The sequence below is a fragment of the Stegostoma tigrinum genome, chromosome 16 (genome assembly GCF_030684315.1).
Source record: "Stegostoma tigrinum isolate sSteTig4 chromosome 16, sSteTig4.hap1, whole genome shotgun sequence".
In the NCBI taxonomy this organism is placed as follows: domain Eukaryota; kingdom Metazoa; phylum Chordata; class Chondrichthyes; order Orectolobiformes; family Stegostomatidae; genus Stegostoma; species Stegostoma tigrinum.
The window spans coordinates 53,177,492-53,198,756 of NC_081369.1; the positions used below are offsets into that span (position 1 = coordinate 53,177,492).

At 43.6% G+C, this 21,265-nt stretch overlaps 1 protein-coding gene across 3 annotated transcripts in view; it reads right to left on the reverse strand.

Moving 5' to 3' along the window:
* Positions 1-9,023: 9,023 nt before the first annotated feature.
* Positions 9,024-21,265, reverse strand: part of LOC125459672 (meckelin-like) — a 114,648-nt gene continuing 102,406 nt past the window's right edge. For 2 of the 3 annotated variants that reach the window (XM_048546347.2, XM_048546348.2), the window contains 3 exons: positions 18,919-19,021; positions 12,851-12,993; positions 9,024-10,843 (listed from right to left, as the gene is read on the reverse strand). In XM_048546347.2, coding sequence (XP_048402304.1) covers positions 10,763-10,843; positions 12,851-12,993; positions 18,919-19,021 — 327 coding nt within the window. In that variant the 3' untranslated portion in view covers positions 9,024-10,762. Of the gene's footprint in view, positions 10,844-12,850; positions 12,994-18,918; positions 19,022-21,265 lie in introns of those variants that run through there. The other variant, XR_007249076.2, reaches the window with a different exon arrangement.

A 21,265-nucleotide genomic window follows, 5' to 3' on the forward strand; every position in this document is an offset into this window, starting at 1 on the left:
TCCCAGCACAGATCTGACCCATCCCCTCCCTACCTACCCACCTATACTCTCCTCTCCACCTAACTTCTCCTCTATGCATCTTCGGTCCACCTCCCCCTCTCTCCCTATTTATTTCAGAATCCTCTCCCTATCCCCCTCTCTGATGAAGGGTCTAGGCCCGAAACGTCAGCTTTTGTGCTCCTAAGATGTTGCTGGGCCTGCTGTGTTCATCCAGCTCCACACGTTGTTGTCTACAATGAAATATTGGCCTTTATTTCAAAGGTAATGGAGATGTAAGGGGAGAGGCCTTGCCAAAACAATACAAGGCACTTGTTAGACCACAGCTGGAATACTGTGAACAGGTTTGGGCCCCTTATCTAAGGAAAGATATACTAATGTTGGAAGCAGTCCAGAGAATGTTTATTTAATGGTCCCCAGGTGTGGAGGCTCAATTGTATAAGGACAGGTGGATGAGGATGGGCCTGTAGTCTTAGGAGTTTTAAAGAATGAGACACTATCTTATTGAAATATGTATGAATCTTAGGGGACTCAACAGAGTTGATGTTGAAAGGGTACTCCTCCTTGATGGGAGAGTCTAGGACTAGAGGGCATAATCTTAGAAAAAAATGGCTGCACATTTTGGACTGAGATGAGGAGGAATTTCTTCTTTCAGAGGGGGTGAGTCTGTGGAATTCTTTACGGCACAGAGCCTTTGAGCCTGGATCAATTGGTATATTCAAGGCTGAGGTAGATTTTTAATCAGTGAAGGAATCAAAGGTTATGAGGAAAAGGCAGGAAAGTGGCGTAGAGGATTAGCAGATCAGCCAAGGTCTCATTGATTGGCAGAGCAGAATCTATGGGTTGAGTTGAATGGCCCACTTCTGCTCCTGTGGTTTTACAAAGGTTTTAATTATCTTTCATCCAATGCTGCTTTGGTTTAAACAGTAAGGATACACTGAATTTCCCTTCTGTCATCACATTTTAAAAATTACCAATACCTTTCCCTTTCGTTAGAAGGCCACAACTAAGAGAATGTAAATCATAAAGAAATGAAAAAGTAATACATGAAATAATAGTCTTACCAGTTTTAATAATGCTCCCCAGTCCCTACAGTGGCTGCTGGTCATAGAAACATGAGAACATAAGAAATAGGAGCAGAAGTAGGCCATTCAGGCCTTCAAACCTGCTGCATTCAATAAGCCAATGGCCAATCTTCGACTCCAAACCCATTTTTTTGAATTACCCCGGAGTTCATTGATACTTTGAATAAACTGAAATCTATCAATCTCAGTCTTGAACATCCTCAACAACTAAACCTCCATGAACATCAGTAAGAGACAACTCAAAAGACTTACCACCCCCTGAGTAAAGATGTTCCTGCTCAACTCAGTTCTGAATGGACTGCTCCTTGTTCTGAGACTATGTCCCTTGGTTTTAGACACATTTCAGCAAGAAAATGCATTCTTCCTGCATCTACTCTGTTGACCCCTGGAAAAATGCTGTGTGTTTTGATCAGGTTTGAAATGATAAACCCGTGTATAGTGATAGACACCATGTGCTCCTCTTCCAAAGCCGGTTGGAATGGTCACCACTGCTCTTCATTGGGCACAATTGAGTGGAGTTGCTGGCATCTAGCATCAGTGAACCTGTTGTCTTCTCTACTCCTGGGCAGAGGTCTCCATTCTGACTTTTGCACTTCTGTTAGAGAGAAGGAGGTTCCTTGAAGCAGATGGCAGCTTGCTCAGCGAGCACGAGACTTTGAAATGAGTCCGCTATCATCATGAAAAGCTGGAAAATGTTTCCATCTATTTCTGCAGGATCTTTAGGCAAGAGATTGTCAAAAACCTGAGAGATAACATTGGTGCCCAGCTCGTCCCCTCCCCCCACTGCATCCCAAAACCAGTTCAGCCGGTTCCTGCCTCCCTAACCTGTTCTTCCTCTCACGTATCCCTTCCTCCCACCTCAAGCCGCACCTCCATTTCCTACCTACTACCTCACCCTGCCTCCTTGACCTGTCCATCTTCCCTGCACTGACCTATCCCCTCCCTTCCTCCCCACCTATACTCTCCTCTCCACCTATCTTCTTTTCTCTCCATCTTCGGTCCGCCTCCCCCTCTCTCCCTATTTATTTCAGAACCCTCACCCCATCCCCCTCTCTGATGAAGGGTCTAGGCACGAAACGTCAGCTTTTGTGCTCCTGAGATGCTGCTTGGCCTGCTATGTTCATCCAGCTTCACACTTTGTTTTCTTAGATAACATTGGTGCCTGTTATAACCGTTTCTCCAGAAATCCCAGCAATTTCCCTGTCAAATTTGGTGGGAAGTTTGGGAAAATTCATCATTTTTGACTTGTTTTAGAAGAAAACTTTATTTGGCATAGATTTACTAGAGGAGCCATGCATCATTTCTGCCGAGCTAAACGCAGAGTCATGACACTTTAACACTTACATCATTGTGTTGCTTACTTATGGAAAAATAACGCTTTTGGAATGCATCAGGATCCCATTATAGGGACTTCAGGTTACTGCAATAGAAGAATCAAGCACACTGTGGGGGACCACTGGGACAGTCAGCAGATTCTAGATGTGGGTTTTTCTTAATTTGCTTATGAGATGTGGATGTTGCTGGCTGGGCTAGCATTTCTTGCTCGATTTCTAGGTTGTGGTAAGCTGCCTTCTTGAACCATAAGACCATAAGACCGTAAGACATAGGAATGGAAGTAAGGCCATTCGGCCCATCAAGTCTACTCCGCCATTTAAATCATGGTTGATGGGCATTTCAATTCCACTTCCCTGCACTCTCCCCGTAGCCCTTGATTCCTTTTGAGATCAAGAATTTGTCGATCTCTGCCTTGAAGGCATCCAACGTCCCGGCGTCCACTGCACTCTGCAGCAATGAATTCCACAAGCCCACCACTCTCTGGCTGAAGAAATATCGTCTCATTTCAGTTTTAAATTTACCCCCTCTAATTTTAAGGCTGTGCCCACGGGTCCTAGTCTCCCTGCCTAACGGAAACACCTTCCTAGCGTCCCCCCCCTTCTAAACCATACATTATCTTGTAAGTTTCTATTAGATCTCCCCTCAACCTTCTAAACTCTAATGAGTACAATCCCAGGATCCTTAGCCGATCATCATACGCTAAACCTACCATTCCAGGGATCATCCATGTGAATCTCCGCTGGACACTCTCCAGGGCTAGTATGTCCTTCCTGAGGTGTGGGGCCCAAAATTGGATACAGTATTCTAAATGGGGCCTAACTAGAGCCTTAAAAAGCCTCAGAAGCACATCGCTGCTTTTATATTCCAACCCTCTTGAGATAAACGACAACATTACATTCGCTTTCTTAATTACAGATTCTACCTGCAAGTTAACCTTTAGAGAATCCTGGACCAACACCCCCAGATCCCTTTCCACTTCTGATTTGCGAATTTTCTCACCATTTAGAAAATAGTCCATGCCTGTATTCTTTTTTCCAAAGTGCAAAACCTCACATTTACTCACATTGAATTTCATCAGCCATTTCCTGGACCACTCTCCTAAACTGTCTAAATCTTCCTGCAGCTTCCCCACCTCCTCAGTACTATCTGCCTGTCCACCTATCTTTATATCATCGGCAAACTTCGCCAGAATGCTCCCAGTCCCTTCATCCAGATCACTAATATATAAGGTGAACAGCTGTGGCCCCAACACTGAACCCTGCGGGACACCACTCATCACCGATTGCCATTCCGAGAAAGAGCCTTTTATCCCAACTCTCTGCCTTCTGTCAGACAGCCAATCCTCAATCCAAGCCAGTAGCTCACGTCGAACACCATGGGCCCTCACCTTGAGCACACAGCAGTCCATCCGATGTTGGTAGACCCACAAAGCTGTTAGGGAGGGAGTTCAAAGATATTGACCCAGCAACACTGAAAGAACAGTGATATCAACCAAACTCTGGAGTGAGAGGCTTGGAGGGGAACTTCGCAGTGTTCCTATGTGTCTGCTTCCCTTTTCCTTCTGGGTGGGAGAAATTGGGTGTTGGGAAGATGCTGTTGAATGGGTTGTTGCAGTACTAACTTTCACACTGTGTCTGTTTTCATTAATATAGCAGGCATATCTGGGGAAAAAATTCTCTCGAAATCTTACTTAAATATCCTAGTCTAAATGACAAAGCTTTAAACATATTTGTGTGGAGTAGTCTGGGATGCATAGTTGCTCATTTGAAGCCTATAAAGTTACAAAATATAATCAGTATGGGGATATAGTCCAACTGCGTCCATCTGAAGTTGATTAAAGGCTTTGTTTCCCTTCGTGAAGTGATGTCTTTGTAGATTGGCAGCATTTAAATCCGTGGTTGTTATTCCTGGGGAGAGGCCAAGATATCAAGATCACAAAAGTCACCAAGAATTGATTGGCTTTTCTGTTCTTTCATTTAGCTGTTTCAGGAATGTAGCATTTGAGGAAATCAGGTGCAAACCTGACACAGACTTCACAACTGTGACATTTCACGTTGACACGGTACCTCCGTCCTTTGTATAGTTGTTGACTTTTACTGCCAGCACTGCAGTCACTGTAGCTAAAGGGAACAGTGCTTGGCAGTGCAGATGTTCCTGTTAAAGGGGACACTGCACAGTAATGCAGTCCTTTACAGCAAAGGGGACAGCTGTTAAATAGAGCATTACTGAGTGTGTGATAGAACACCCAGAGACATTCCTGTGAAAGCAGACATTGAACCCTTTTCAAGGTAAAACAAATATGCATATGTAATTATACAACAAATTCCTGATGAAAGTGAAACATCAGAGTTATATTTAGTAGCATTGCCTGTTTGTACTGACAGAACTGTTTCTCAGTACACAGTGGCATTTTTTTATTCCTGAACTTTAAATATCCAGATGGGATCCTGGGAAGCTAGTCTGGACCTAACATCCATTAACAGGAGCTGCTACATGACTGAACCCTGGGCTAATTTAAACTGATCACCTCCCCAATGATCTCTCTTCTGTCCTCTAGTGACAACAATAACATAGAAAAATGAAAAAATTACAGAAGGATAAGGGATTTTGGTGTGTATTAGTTGCAATGTTAAAAAGCTTTTTAACTTGTCGGGTTTTAACTTGCTGCGTTAAGTTTCGTGTGGTTAGTCAGTGTGATCACAGATGCAACTTTGGGAGCTCAGGAGACGCTGAGCAAATGGAACAAACAGGATCAGAATGGGTTAATTCTACAGACAACTGTTCTCAAGGGCCGCTTTCAAATTGCAAGCAAAAATAGAACCGTGAAATCATTTGAAAACTATTTAATGAGAAATGTGTGATTTGCCCAAATATAATCAGTGACATCGGTAAAATTAATAACAGGCATTATTCTTTGCAGTTTGCTTTCATGTAAAGAAACATCCAATTCCTGCTCCCATTTTCCATTTTGTTTTGTGTAGTGTGCAAACATCAACTTGCAGCCTATTCATAATCATCAATCACAATGTCAGAATAAAACAGCAATGATCTATGTCTTTCTGTGATAAGTGGGATTATTCTGCTGACTACCAATGAGGTAGATAATTTACAATTGTACAGATTCCATTCCAAGCCTGCTCCTGTTGAGAAAGCATTCTTAGCACAGAATAATTTGCATTTACTGAGCACCAGGAAGCTTCAAAGCCTTTCACAAATGAGTGAAGTACATTTGAAGTGTAATCACTGTTAAGAAACAGTCCTAGTAGGTAGAACAAGATTCCACGACCATTAAATCTCTTTTCCACTATTGATGTTTGTTTCTACTATTGAGGGATAAATACTCATGTTGTAGGGCACAGGAAAAACCCCATTGCTCTACTGTGAAATCACAACATGTGGTCTTTAATATCAAAGCAGGGAGCATTTCAATATAGTGTTTAATCTGAAAGACATAGCCTACTGCCTCAGTACTGAGAATGCAACTTTATCCTACCTTTGGTACACAAATCCCTAGAGGTTATGGTGAGGGTGGGGAGAAAAATTAAACCCTCAACCTTCTGTTACCAAGGCCAACACTGCTACCCACTGACCCAAAGCTGATTTTCAGCAAGGACTGTTCTACCTTAGACATCTGAAAAAACGTGTTCAGATATTTTATGACACACTTCTAAGTGGGAGATGTTATGGACCAGACCAAACCCTCTCAAAACATATCAAGGAGATAACCTAAACCTTAACTTTTATCTTATTTGAAAGCAAATGAGTGGCATTGTGGCCCAGTGGTTAGCACAGCTGCCTCACAGAACCAGAGGACCAGGTTCAATTCCATTCTTGGGCAAGTGTCTTTGTGGAGTTCACACATTCTCCCTGTGTCTCTGTGGGTTTCCTCCGGGTGCTCCAGCTTCCTCCTGCAGTCCAAAGATGTACAGGCTAGGTGGATTGGCCGTGCTAAATTGTCCACAGTATTCAGGTATGTGTAGATCAGTTGGGGTACAGGGGGATGAGTCTGGGTGGGACGCTTTGAGGGTCAGTGTGGAATTGTTGGGCCAAAGGGCTTGTTTCCTCACTGTAAGGATTCTATGATTCTAAAGGCAAATGTAAGGCACTGTATTCCAGATGTGATTTGATTGGTAAAACTACTAGGCTTTAGGTAAAATACACTTTATCCTTACACCACACTTAAAAGACAAACAAGCACAATAAGAATTGACACAACTTTAACTCTTTCAAAATGCTTAACAAAATAATATATAGTTTAACTACTACTTATCAACTGTTCCAATGTATCAGCATCCCATAAACACATACTTGGCAAAGGCAAGTTCAGCAAAACACATTTCCAGCACTTGTTATCTCCTCCAGTTCAGGAGAAGCAACACCGACAGAATGAACCTAGCAGCAGAGAGAGAGCTTAGGCTTTTGCAGCAGCAGGGAAAGAAAGAGAGAGAGCTGTATCAAGCAGCTTCAACTCCAAAACCCTCAACATTCTCCCTGTGTCAGCGTGGGTTTCCTCCAGGTGCTCCGGTTTCCTCCCACAGTCCAAAGATGTGCAGGCTTGGTGGATTGGCCATGCTAAATTGCCCATAGTGTTCAGGGATGTGTAGATTAGGTAGGGGGGATAGGACTGGGTGGGAGGCTGTGAGGGTCGGTTTGGACTGGTTGGGCCAAAGGGCCTGTTTCCACACTGTAGGGATTCTGTTAAATATCAACAACTGAAAGCAAAAACTGAAACCCTGGGTCTGGGTTAGTGTTGCGAGGTTGTGTTGAATATTTGTGAATTGGAAGGCAGGAAATTAGAATTTGTTTGTTAAAATAATGGGGGTGGATGGGTGGAGGAGAGCATAGTGCCTTTAAGATGTGATGTGCTTTTCTAAGTCCCTAGATTGAGACAAAAATGTCTTCAAGCAGCTGCAGATATACAGACAGTTCTGAAATTGAAACATATGTATCAATTGGCTGTGTTTTTGGAAACCTGGGCTTATTTTGACGTTAAAGCAGCTAGCTTGAATATGAGCCAATTAATTCAAACCAGGAGCTTAGAAACTGAAAACCAATTGAATATAAATCTGATCGTGTTGACACCTGGGACTAATCCTATTATAAGAACATTGACAGTTCCTCGAGGGTGTTGATGAAGAGGGTTTTTGAAAGTCAGCGTGAGAGCGAACCTATCAGAAGAGTAATTCTCTGGATCTCATAGAAAACTTTAAGCTCTCTGATTAAGCACTACCTAAAAAGTACTGTGGCACTGTTAGTTAATATTCCTGACATCAGAATTGACAGAGAAAGGCGTTCCTTGCTGAAGATTAGTGGAGAAGGCGCGGAGCATTCTGGAAGACACATCCTGACTGCAATTTTCAGAGTCTAAGTTTCAATTGTTTTTCATATTAGTTCAGTTTATATAAGTAGGAAATGTATTTATTGGACCTGCATACTATTAGGATTTTGTTTTATTTAGGGAATAGTTAGTAGTTAAGGGGGAATTGTTCAGTTTGTTAGTAGTTCTGTTAATTCATTCACTGTTAAAGTCCAGTAACTAAATTGTTACTTATTTATAAGGTTTTGGAGTAGATCTGTTACTTGTTGATGATAGAGTGCTGTCGGGAGTTCATTTCATTTAAAATCCCCTTCATAAGAGATTATTACTCATTACTCATTGCTTTGAAATGTGAGGCTCTGGGGTTACAGCAACTTTCACTTTCACACCATTATCTCCCTCAGGGGTGCCCTTGTTTTTTCTCAGAGCTTCCTCTGAGGCAGCACAGTCGCTCAATGGTTAGTACCACTGCCTCACAGCACCAGGGACCTGGGTTTGATTCTATTCTTGCTTGAATGTCTATGTGGAGTTTGCATAGTCTCCCCGTGTCTATGTGGGGTTTCCTCCAGGTGTTCTGGTTTCCTCCTGTGGTGCAAAGATGTGCAGGTTAGGTGGGTTAGCCATAGTGTCGAGGGATGTATAGGCTAGGTGGATCAGCTGTGGGATATGCAGGGTTACAGGGATAGGGAAGTAAGGTTGGTCTGGGTGGGATGTTCCTTGGCGGGTCAGTGTGGATGCTCTGGGTGTTTCGGTTTTAATTATGAGGATTTCCAACTCCCTTCCATAACAATGAGCCTGACGCCACCCACTCATGCTTCTTTTGTCTAATCTTTCAAAATAAACAAAATGATTTACTCCACTTTCCATGGAGAAAACGCCTTTGCATCAAATTATCATCCCTCTTCAAGAGAAACGGGACAAAACAAATCCCTCTTAAAGGCACAGTGGAACTTGAACCTAGGCTTTCTGAGCCCCAGGGTCACAAGAGTCGTTTGTTCTACCTCAGATGCTGAGCAGAAATATCCAGGAGGGTCTCTTGAAGCTCACAGAAAATCTCATTTCCACTGGCACCAGGGAAATCAGCAAGCTCACGACATAAGCAGCTTATGCCATTGACAAACAGTAGATCTAAAATAAAAAACCACCTTCAAGTATATCTGAGCACATATTCCCATTGGTTTAAGGTGGACTGAAACCCAAGTGCAGAGATAATACAGCAGCACCAGGACACCATTCATGAAAGATTACAAAAAGATCTTTATTAGACAATAATACAAAACTATAAAATACACACATATACACAATAAAAATACACACATAAAACTGTAATTACATTTCCCAAAATATATCACACGACAAATACTGTAACTCATATCTAATTGTTGATTGAAGTAGTGGGTATACACAATAATAGATACAAGTGAAAGCTCCTGATGAGAGAGCATTTAGCAACCTTGTCATGTGTCATTTGATAATACAATAAGACGATTGTAGGTTCAAGGCAAAATTTCATCACACAACTGTTATTTTATATTCATTAAATTGTTCAAAGTATCATTTGGGAAAAAAAATAACAACTACCAGAGCAAGAGAGGTTCAGTTTTTTAAAATTCTTTCATGGGTTGTGGGCAAGACCAACATTGGTTCTCCATCTCTAAGTGCCCCTGAACTGCGTGGTATTTCATGGCCGTAAAAGAGTCAAATATGTCACTGTTGGCCAGACCAGACAGAGCTAGCAGATTCTTTCTCTAAAGGGCATTGAACCGGAAATGTTTTTACAATTGATCATGGTCACCATTGCTGTGGGCTTGGTTTATAATCCTGACACCTTCTTTTAAAAGACAATTGAATTTTAAATTTCACGAGCTATGGTGGGATCCATGTCCCTGGAGTGCTTCCCTGGGAATGTGAAATACTCTCACAGTAACACAATCACCACAGCGCCTGTAGTTAAGCTCACCATTGCTCATTGCTCTGAAATGTGAGGCTCTGGGGTTACAGCAACTTCCACTTTCACACCATCATCTCCCTCAGGGGTGCCCTTGTTTTTTTCTCAGAGCTTTCTCTGAGGCGGCACAGTCGCTCAATGGTTAGTACCACTGCCTCACAGCACCAGGGACCTGGGTTTGATTGCTCTCTTGGTCTAATGTCTGTGTGGAGTTTGCATAGTCTCCCCGTGTCTATGTGGGGTTTCCTCCAGGTGCTCCAGTTTCCTCCCGTGGTCCAAAGATGTGCAGGTTAGGTGGATTAGCTATAGTGTCAAGGGATCCACAGGCTAGGTGGATCAGCTGTGGAATATGCAGGGTTACAAGGATAGGGTGGTGAGGTGGGTCTGTGTGACCTTCAAGGGTCAGTGTGGATGCTCAATAAGCTGAATGGCCTGCTTCCACACTGTAGGGATTCTATGATCCCTCCTAATTCAGTGTCAGCTGAGAAGGATTTCCTGTGAGTGATCTGTCACATTGACAAATTTCATGAAGCCACACAGACATCCTCAATTATGTATTTGCAACACTGCGTTCTGTTGAATTGTTTGGGGACAGCTAGCCCCTGTCCAGCAGGGCTGCAGTTTTACATATCAGTCTTGAACAGACTGCTACGACACCAGGTATAAAATGTTCAAATGGTAACAGAGGCAGGATTGGAGAGAGAGAGACAGATGGGTTAGCAATTTCCAAAATCCAGGCTGCCAGTTTATCAGCCTCATCCCCCATCAAGGCCATTTTTGAACACTCTGTTGGGGTAGTGAACTTCCCAGTTCTGATGTAGGGTCACCAGCCCCAAAATGTTAACTCTGATTTCTCTTCACAGATACTGCTAGTCCTGCTGAGCTTTTCCAGCAACTTCGATTTTTGCTTCTGATTTACAGTATCCACAGTTCTCTCGGTTTTTATTCAAATTCATCTTTGGTATTACACATAGGATCTGATACGTCAGTTTATTGGTCTCAAAATAAATGCACACTCATTTGAGAACAATTGGGATTAAAATGTTTCTATCCACAAGGTAATATTAAGATAATGACACTCTAGATAAGAAATCTTTCATCTACTAGTGTCTTCGCAGCCAGGTTCCTTCTTGAAATTGTTTTCCTTACTGATTCCAGAATCTGACGACATAAGAAACAAAAATAAAGATATGCATTCTGGTTTAATATCAACTTGTCATGAGTTCTGAGCTGCCTGAGTAGAACAAGAGTTATTTGAAATTCGCATTTGTATAGCACAGCCAATGAGGTGTTTGTGAACTGCAACTCAAGAAATGTAAAGCGACCAGTTGTGTACACAGTGAGCTCCCAGAAACATCAATGAAATAAGGAGTAGGCAATTTATTTTAATGAGGTTGTTCAAGGCATTAATACTCAAGGAGTCATAGAGTTATACAGCATGGGCACAGGCCTTTCCACCCAACTCATCCAAGCTGGCCAAGTTTCCCAAACTAAACTAGTCCCATTTGTCTGCGTTTGGCCCATATCCATCTAAACCTTTCCTATTCATGTACCTGTCCAAATGTCTTTTAAATGTTTTAACAGTACATGCATCTACTACTTTTTCTGGCAGCTCATTCCACACTCAAACCACTTTCTGTGTGAAAAATTTGCGCCTCAGGTTCCTTTTAAATCTTTCTCCTCTCACCTTAAAAATTATGCCCGCTAGCTTTGAACTTACATAGAATTGAACAGAATTTCCATAGAATCTCTACAGTGTGGAAACAGGCCATTTGGCCCAGCACTGGGCCTCTGAAGAGCATCCCATCCCTGTAATCCTGCATTTCCCATGTCGAACCCAGATACACATCCCTGGACACTAAAGGCAATTTAGCATGGTCAATCTGCCTAACTTGCATGTCTTTGGGCTGTGGGAGGAAACCAGAGCACCAGGATGAAACCCACACAGACACAGGGAGAATGCAAAAAGGCTTTCATTTTAATAATCCTGCTCGATCAGTTTGCTGACTGATTCTGAACTAAAACCATTAAAACAGTGAGAAGCAGGAGTCTTGAGGGTGTGGGTGAGGGAGCTCTAACTGTGTAGCAGTGTTAGGGAATGTGTGCATTAGAAACTGGGAACTCAAACATCACGTGGATGCAAGCTTCCTCCAATGATTCCAAGCACAATATTGGCCTGACTTTGCTGTAACATCAGAAGAAACTTTTGTGTCATGACTGGACGTGGGCGTTAACCTCTGACTCAAGGGGGAGGTTGGAATATTAAAGGGAGAATGCTAACTTTCAGTCGTTCACAGCCATGTGTGTTCAGTATTGAGAGCCTCACCTCAGGGCAGACTGACTTTGGGTGCAAGGGTGGTGCAATGTACACTCACCAAGATTATGCCAAAAACCTGGAGGAGTACATTATGAGAACGCATTGCCTGAACTTTGTTTGCTATGTTTGGAGTCAAGCTGACTGACGGATGATCAGATTGAGGTGTTTAAAATCTTTAAAGGATTTGAGAAGGGCGATGTGGAAAAATGATTATTCAATTTGGTGAGGGAATTTCAAAATCACATGGACATCTTAAAATTAGTGAAGCCATGTAAGAGTGAAATTGGGAAGTACATTTTCCTTAAAAGAGTGGTAGAAATTTAGAACCTTCTTCTTTATAAGGATTTGGATGGAGGGGTGTTTGGAACTTTCAAGTCTTAGTTAGGTTGATCTTTGTAAGGTAAGAGCACAGAGAAACCTATGGCAAAGGTGTGAAAGATACAATGCAGTCATCGTGTGACTGAAAGGCATAGCAGCTCTGAAGGGCTGAATGGACTATTCGTGTCCCTATACTCCTCTTTCTTCATCACATTTAAAGCAAAACCTTGGTACAAAAGCTAGATAACAATCAGGATCAGAGTGATACCCTGAATGAAAAGGTGGTGGGGGGGCTTTGCAGAGTCAAATTCCTGAGATGATCTCACGCCCCTAATTGGGGTTTTCAATCTGGTTTTCACCTGCGCTGGTGGTTTTGGATGAGATGGGGAATATATATATTGTGTCATAAAATATAGAGACAGGCTAGGTGGAGTCAAGAGCCTTCTCTTCACTGCCGCTGTTACGTTTGTCGTAACAGCAGAAATCCAAGCTCCTGACACAATTCAGATTTGTGTTCAATCGCTGTCACTTACCTTCTGTACAAGATAAGTGATGATTGTTGCCAGCACAAAGTCCTGGGTGCCCAGATCCACGACAGAGAAGAGCAGAATATCAAACAACAGCAGGACCAACTCATGGCCATAATAAAGAACATTGCTGAAGAGGGTCCGGTCATCTGAAAACAACGAGATTGGAAAACGATTGAGCCTCGTGTACCAAGTCAGAAACTCTCACGTTAGGCATTTTGTTGGCTGGCTTCGGGCATTTCTACAGTTGTAAAAACAGGATGGGAAGGTTGTACAAATAGACAGACATGCTCACAAACAGCAGGAAGTACGGACTCCCACTCAGGATGGGTCAACGTGAACAGACTGTCCCAGTTTAACATGAAGGTGGTGATTCCCTGCAATGGAATGTCTGGCAAGGCAAGGCACCTGAAGCAAATATAATCAGTGCATGTTCAAGAGAGAGCCAGGCAGTCTTTGGCTCAGAAAAAAACAAGTAGCTTTTACAAGTTACAGTAAAACCTACCTGCATCATGGAAGGGAAAGCCAGACTGAATTTTGGGCTGGGTTACATCACGGGATCTGAGGGCAGAGGTCTTAACATGCATCAAACAGGTCGGTTTTGAGGAGCGGAGAGTGCAGAAACTTACACAGAAGGAGAGAAGATAGGGGCAGGAGGAGGCCAATCGGCCCTTCAAGCCTTCCCTGCCAATCTTCACGATCATGGCTGATCGTCCAACTCAATAGCCTAATCCTGCTTCCTCTTGTAAGCTTTGATTCCATTCATCCCAAGTGCTATATCTAATCATCTCTTGAATACATTCAATGTTTTGGCATCAACCTCTTCCTGTGGTAATGAATTCCACAGGCTCACACCTCCTTGGATGGAGAAATGTCTGCTCATCTCCATCCTAAATGATCTATCCCGAATCCCCATACTGTGACCCCTGGTTCTGGAGTTACCCACCAGCGGGAACATCCTCCCTGCATCTACCCTGTCCAGTCTTGTTAGTTTTTTTAATCACTCTCTATATGATCCCTCCTCATTCATCTGAATTCCAGTAAAAACAATCCTAAACGTGTCAATCTCTCCTCATACGTCAGGCCTGCCATCCCTGGGATCAACCTGGTAAACCTTCGCTGCGCTCCCTCGAGAGCAAGAGCATTCCTCCTCAGAGAAAGAGACCAAAACTGCGCACAACATCCACTGTGGCCTCACCAAGGCTCTGTACAACTGCAACAACACATCTCTGCTCCTGTACTTGAAAACTTTCACAATGATGGCCAACATACCATTTGCCTTTTTTACCACCTGCTGCACGTTACATGCTTACCTTCAGCAACTGGCGCACAAGGACATCCAGGTCCTACTTCACACCCTCCTCTCCCAATTCAGGTAGTAATCTGCCTTTTTGGTTTTGCTTCCAAAGTGAATAAACTCACATTTATCCAAATTATACTACATCTGCCATTCATTTGCCCACTTACCCAACCTGTCAGGATCATACCGAAGGATGTCTGAAGAATATGAAGTATAGTTGAATATGTCTTTTTTTTTAAAGTAATTTTGTGAAGAGCCAGAGAGACGCTATATCATTCACAATGGACTGGGCTTATAAATTACAATACATGAATGAAGTTCCCAATCCTGAAACAGGGAGTCATGATTAGCATTCCCACTAATTTTCTTTCCATCTCTGGGGGTCTCCAAGGTCCATACATGGCAGTGGCTTCCAGAACCAGAAATCGACGCCCCAGCTGACACGCCAACGCCTATTTCTGTGCATAGAAACTTGGAGCAGCTAGGTCAGAATTAAAGATCCTCTGCCTGTCCACGGCTATGTGATTCATCACCAGGTTGCTGAACAGCTTGGGCTATAGGGGAGGCAGTGCACAGCATGGTAGCTCAGTGGTTAGCACAGCTGACTTACAGCCAGGGACCCGGGTTCGATTCTAGCCTTGGGAGACTGTCTGTGTGAGTTCCCTCTGGGTGTTCCAGTTTCCTCTCGTAGTCCAAAGATGTGTAGGCTAGGTAGGTCAGGCATGCTAAATTGTCCCATAATGTGTGGGCTAGGTAGGTCAGGCATGCTAAATTGTCCCATAATGTGTGGGCTTGGTGGGTTAGCCATGCTAAATTGTCCCATAATGTGTGGGCTAGGTAGGTCAGCCAAGCTAAATTGTCCCATAATGTGTGGGCTAGGTGGGTTAGCCATGCTAAATTGTCCCATAATGTGTGGGCTAGGTGGGTTGGCCATGCTAAATTGTCCCACAATGTGTAGACTGGGTGGGTTAGCCATGTTAAATTGTCCCATCGTGTGTAGACTGGGTGGGTTAGCCATGCTAAATTGTCCCATAATGTGTAGGTTAGGTGGGTGAGCATATAGTAAAATGTAGAGTTAGAGGATTGTGGCTGGGTCTGGATGGGATATTCTTTGGAGAGTTGGTGTGGATGGCCATATGTTTTGTAGACCTCAATCAGGTCCCCCCTCAATCTCCGTCTTTCTAACGAAAATAATCCTAATCCAATCTTTCCTTCAGTAGATGCTGCATATATTGACCTTGAATTGGACAAATCAGAGTCCTTTCAGGAATTAAGCAGCCATCAGGTGCCCCTTATAAGTCGGTGGAGGCTTTTGGAAAAAGGAAGGTTGAGGAGAAACTTTCAGATCATTGAAAACAACCAAACAGATCTTGTGAACAAATACTGTAGAACTGTTTTTTCCAGTTTTACCTCCAGCTATGCTTTTCTTTTTCCTGTTTATATCTGTCTGCCTGGGTGTGTAAGGCAGAGTTTCAAGGGTCTAGGAATGTCTTTTTTTTGCTATTTATTGTGCATGTGCACATAGAACATAGAACTGTACAGCACAGTACAGGCCCTTAAGCCCACAATGTTGTGCCAACTTTTACCCTCAACCTAAGGTCTATCTAACCTCTACCCTACCTTACACTATCATCCATATGCCTCTCTAATAGCCGCTTAAATGCCCCTAATGAGGCCAAAGCTGGAACCTAACTACGTGATAAACAGGAAGTCTTGTGAAGTACAGAATCCTGGTTTGTGTGTTCTATTGATCACAGACTTAAAATCAGGTGGTCAATCATCAAATTCCTATTGTGTGGAAACAGGTCCTCTGGCCCAACAAGTCCTCACCAACCCTCTGAGCATCCCATCCAGACCCATACCCCTAATCTACACATCCCTGAATGGTTCGCGACTGGGAGGTGCAGTTGTTTATTGTGAATCGAGCGGAGGTGTTCTGCAAAGCAGTCCCCAAGCCTCCGCTTGGTTTCCCCAATGTAGAGGAAGCCAGACCGGGTACAGTGGATGCAGTATACCACATTGGCAGATGTGCAGGTGAACATCTGCTTGATGTGGAAAGTCATCTTGGGACCTGGGATAGGGGTGAGGGCGGAGATGTGGGGGCAGGTGTAGCACGTCCTGTGTTTGCAGGGGAAGGTACTGGGTGTGGTGGGGTTGGAGGGGAGTGTGGAGCGAACAAGGGAGTCACAGAGAGAGTGGTCTCTCCAGAAGGCAAACAAAGGTGGGGATGGAAACTTAGTTCGCAATAAACAACTGCACCTCCCAGTCGCAAACCATTTCCACTCCCCCTCCCATTCTTTAGATGACATGTCCATCAGGGGCCTCCTGCACTGCCACAATGATGCCACCCGAAGGTTGTAGGAACAGCAACTCATATTCTGCTTGGGAACCCTGCAGCCCAATGGTATCAATGTGGATTTCACCAGCTTCAAAATCTCCCCTCCCCCCACTGCATCCCAAAACCAGCCCAGCTCATCCCCACCTCCCTAACCTGTTCTTCCTCTCACTTATCCCCTCCTCCCACCTCAAGCCGCACCTCCATTTCCTACCTACTAACCTCGTCCTGCCCCCGTGACCTGTTCGTCCTCCCTGAACTGACCTATCCCTCCCCTACCTCCCCACCCATACTCTCCTCTCCACCTATATTCACCTCTATCCACCTTTGGTCCGTCTCCCCTTCTTTCTATTTATTTCAGAATCCTCTCCCCATCCCCCTTTTCTGATGAAGAGTCTAGGCCCGAAACGTCAGCTTTTGTGCTCCTGAGATGCTGCTTGGCCTGCTGTGTACATTCAGCTCCACACTTTGTTATCGTGGATTCTCCAGCATCTGCAGTTCCCATTATCTCCATTTTTTCTTTATCAAGTTTAGTTTCTGCCTTAGGGAAGAGAGAACTTCTTGGACTGGGCAAAGTGTTCAGCAATGATGCTCCATCCGTCAGGATGTGGATCACGTTCATTTCCACATTCGCTTTTCTCCCACCTGTCATTTTGTTTTGGATTAACTTTGCAAAAAGGTCAGGTGTTGCACAATACACAATGGTTGCAAAGGGAAGAGAGGCTGGGACTCTTTCACTGAAGTGTAGAGGTTGAGGGGTGACCTTACAGAGGTTTATAAACTCATAAAGTAGGTTGGGGTTAATGGTAGGTGTTTTTTTCCGAGGGCTGGGATTTTCAAGACTAGGGGGTAGCTTTTAAGGTGAGAGGAGAAAGATTTAAACAAGACTTAAACAAGTCAAGAGGGGCAACTTTTTTTACATAGAGAGTGATTCACGTGTACAATGTACTCCTGCAGGAAATAGCAGATGCAGATAGAGTTACAATGTTTAAAAGACATGTGGGTAAGTACGCGCAGAAGGAAATGTTTGGACGGACAAGTGCAGGCAGGAATGACTGATTTAGTTTGGGATTATGGTCAGCATGGTCTGGTTTGTTTCAGTGTTGTATAACTGTATGACTCAAAATAACAGAATTAAATTCCCATTCTAGGAGCATTACCGAAAACCTAGCGAAGAGGAGAATTGTGATGGATACAATGACAGTTTGAGGAAGGTGGAAGAGATCATTTACATGTTGTATTTCAAGCTCTGCAGATGCCAACAGAAAGGCTCCTGACAAGGGAACAATCACCCTGAAGATGTGAAATACAGTTCCAGTTATTCATTGGAATCTTCCTAATTTTCCACCCAAATTTTGGTTTGCTTCCCCTCCGCAATGTTGTGTTACAACTCACTCATGGAGTTCAGGTTGCTGTGGCAAACTGCACTCGTACATGCATGATGTTGTCTAGAGCTAAGGACAGCAATAGCAGAGATTCCAACTGTCTTTGCAACACATGCATAATGTCTATGAGTGCATGGCTGGCCAAGAATCTCACAGAATTCCTAGAGTGTGGAAGCAGGCCATTCAGCCCAACCAGTCCACATCAACCCTCTGAGCAGCATCCCACCCAGACCCTGCCCCCTACCCAATCCTGTAGCCCCGCATTCCCCATGGCTAACCCACCCAGCTTACACATCCCTGGACACTATGGGCAATTCACCAAGGTTAATCCAACTAACCTGCACATCTTTGGACTGTGGGAGGAAACTGGAGTACCCGGAGGAAACCCACACAGACACAGAAAGAATGTGCAAACTCCACACAGACTGTCACCCAAAAGTGGAATCAAACCTGGGTCGCCGGCATTTTGAGGCAGCAGTGCTAACACTGAACCAGTGTGCCGGCACTGTGCCACCCTCTCCCCTGCTCTTACCTTGCTGGAGGGATTTGCAGGTTGATCACTGACCTGCATGCCTGCCAACATTTCTTCACCGTTGGGTCCTGGTGCAGGACCTTACTCTAGGACTATCTAACTCACAAGGCAGAGATGCTATCTACTGCTGTGCTACAAGATGTCTTCTCCATATTAGGACACTCCACAAAATTCCACTGCTACAAATGGAAATGTGCATTTTTGTAATGAAACTTGAGATAATGGATGTAAAACAACAATTCTCGGCACATTTCACCAAAATAGCAACATGTATTTCACAGGCCGGATTTTGGCTCTGTCAGTCCAGGCAAAGAGCTACATTTAGATTTTGACAGGTTGTCTTTTGTGGTGAGTAATCCCTCCCAATCATATTAAACACTGCCCTGAACTTTGTATGACTGCTGCAGGGACACTCCAGCCAAATTCAAACTGCAGCAAATGCTGCCGACGTGTGTTAAATCTGATTGCTGCAAAACTAAATAGAGCCAGTCAGTGAAACACAGGCAAACATGCTGCTCTTACCATTGTAAAAGAAACTCCGATCGTCTGAACGTTGAAACTCAAAGTCCAAGATTCTCTCCAGAAAGAGTTTTTCCTTGACTACATAGTCCATATCTTTGTAGGCCTGCACAAAGAGCACTCTGTAAGATTGTTAATGTCGAGAATAGTTTGCATATCAATAAATGGTAAACATTCACTGGGTACCTCATCTTAACTAGACATCGCAAACTGCTTGGCCTCAAATGATTTTTACCTTTGAAGTCTGATCACCATTGTTTTGTTGGCAAATACACCAACTGTGTGTGCGCACAGTCAAATCCCATAAATCCTGAGTAAATCAATGAGCACTGAATCTGCATTTGGTAGCATCAGGTGAAGTTTGACCAGAGTGTCAGGAAGGCTTCTCTTCAAATAACACCAAGAGATTGATTGCATGCACTTTTCTCGATAGGTAACGCCTCAGTTTAATATCTCATCCAACAACACCATGCTTCCCTCACATTTTCTGTATGTTTGGTGGGGTTGGGGGTTGTGGTCCCTCAGCAGTGTCACTGGATTAATCATACATAACCTTGGGTTAATATTTTAGGGACCTGGATTTAAATCCCACCGTGGTGACATGTGAATTCAATAAAAATCTGGAATAAAAACATAACATACTGGCATCCATGCTCTAGATGTTAATTTTTGTGAAAACCCATCTGGTTCATCAATGTCTCTGAGAGAATGAAATCTGCTATCTTTATCTGGTCTGGCTCATATGTGACTGCATCCACGGCAATTACAGTTGACACTTAATTGCCCTCTGGGCAATTGGGGATGGGCAATAAATGCATAGACAAATTTTAATAAGTGCCAGATATTATTTTAGCAACTTATTAGCCTCAGGCCAGTAAATGGGTGACTGGACAAGAAAATGGGTCAGTGTAAGTACTGTGTAAAGTCAGGAGTACAGTTTGCAGAGATGAGAAGCAATTGAAGTCATGTGCTGATGACATGATGGGGGCCACAGCAGCTAATGGACAGACTGGGACTTTGGCCAACCATTTAAAACCAGGTAGTCAAGATCTCACGGGCACGCTGCTCTTCAACCTCTGGTGGTAATAGCTTAAAGAATGGCACTTTACATGGATACATCTCTTCCACCACTCACCGCGTTTTTAACACTGCAACACCAACTTCACAAGTGCTTCTTTATCTCAGAAGGTGAGGAGGGGAAGTCACCAAGGAGATGTAAAGTTGTACTCTTAAAGAGAAAGGCAGTAAAGTGGCTCAGTGGTTAGCACTGCTGCCTAACAGCGCCAGGGTCCCAGGTTCAATTCCATGTTCAGGTGACTGTCTGTGTGGAGTCTGCACATTCTCCCTGTGTCCGCATGGGGTTCCTCCTAGAGTCCAAAGGTGTGCAGGCTGGGTGGATTGGCAATGCTTAATTGCCCATAGTGTTCAGGGGTGTGTAGCCTGGGCGGATTAGCCATGGGAAATGCAGGTTTGTAGAGATAGGGCACACAGTTAGGTCTGGGTGGGATCCTTTTCAGAGGGTTGGTGTGGACTTGATGGGCTGAATAGCCTGCTTCACACTGATTTTATGAAGATGAAAATTTGAGCATGCTAATCATTCCTAAATTTCAGTTAACAGTTTCCAGTAAATCAGGTTAACAGTTCCAAGCAAAAATGGGAATTACGATACAGCGAAGGTGAGGCATTAGGAGGAGGAACAAAAATAAAATTGACAGAACAGGAGGAAAGAAATACAAGTTTAAAACAGATTATGCAAAAGAAAATTGGCAAAAATTATTTCAGATTGGAGCAGGCTCTTTAAGATTCTGCTTTTTTGATAAGTTATTTTTTCTGGTTTCAAACCAGGCTTCTATTTTTACTGATAGATTTCACAAACCACACCCAGGGTCCCAGCTGTTGTCAAGCAATAAACGAAAAGTACATTTCCTCCAGAGCCCTCTCTCTGACCCTCCAAGTATGGCACTTCAGAGGTCTCTCTCTCCCACTACAGTGTGCACGGGTCTCCCTGTTGTTGGGAATGTTGGATTGACTGGTCGGATTGAAGCTTTTGGAATAGATTCTTGTTGTTTTGGACAGCAGAGACAGTAGGACAGTTGCACAAACGCATTCATTCCAACCAGTTTTAAAAAAATATTTTAACTCTTTGTTAATGTTAAAACCTTTCCTATCAAATGATCTGTTATTTCAGAACGAAAACTTGGTTTTTGAGTTTTTGCTTGGTAAAGGTAAAAGGTTGAATGGTCATCTGTACCTTCACTCACCAGTTTGACACCCTCCACATCTCTCAGAACAGAACTGCATCTTCCCTTCAGGTGCCTCAGAGGAAACTGTGAATTTCCTTGTGCATGTT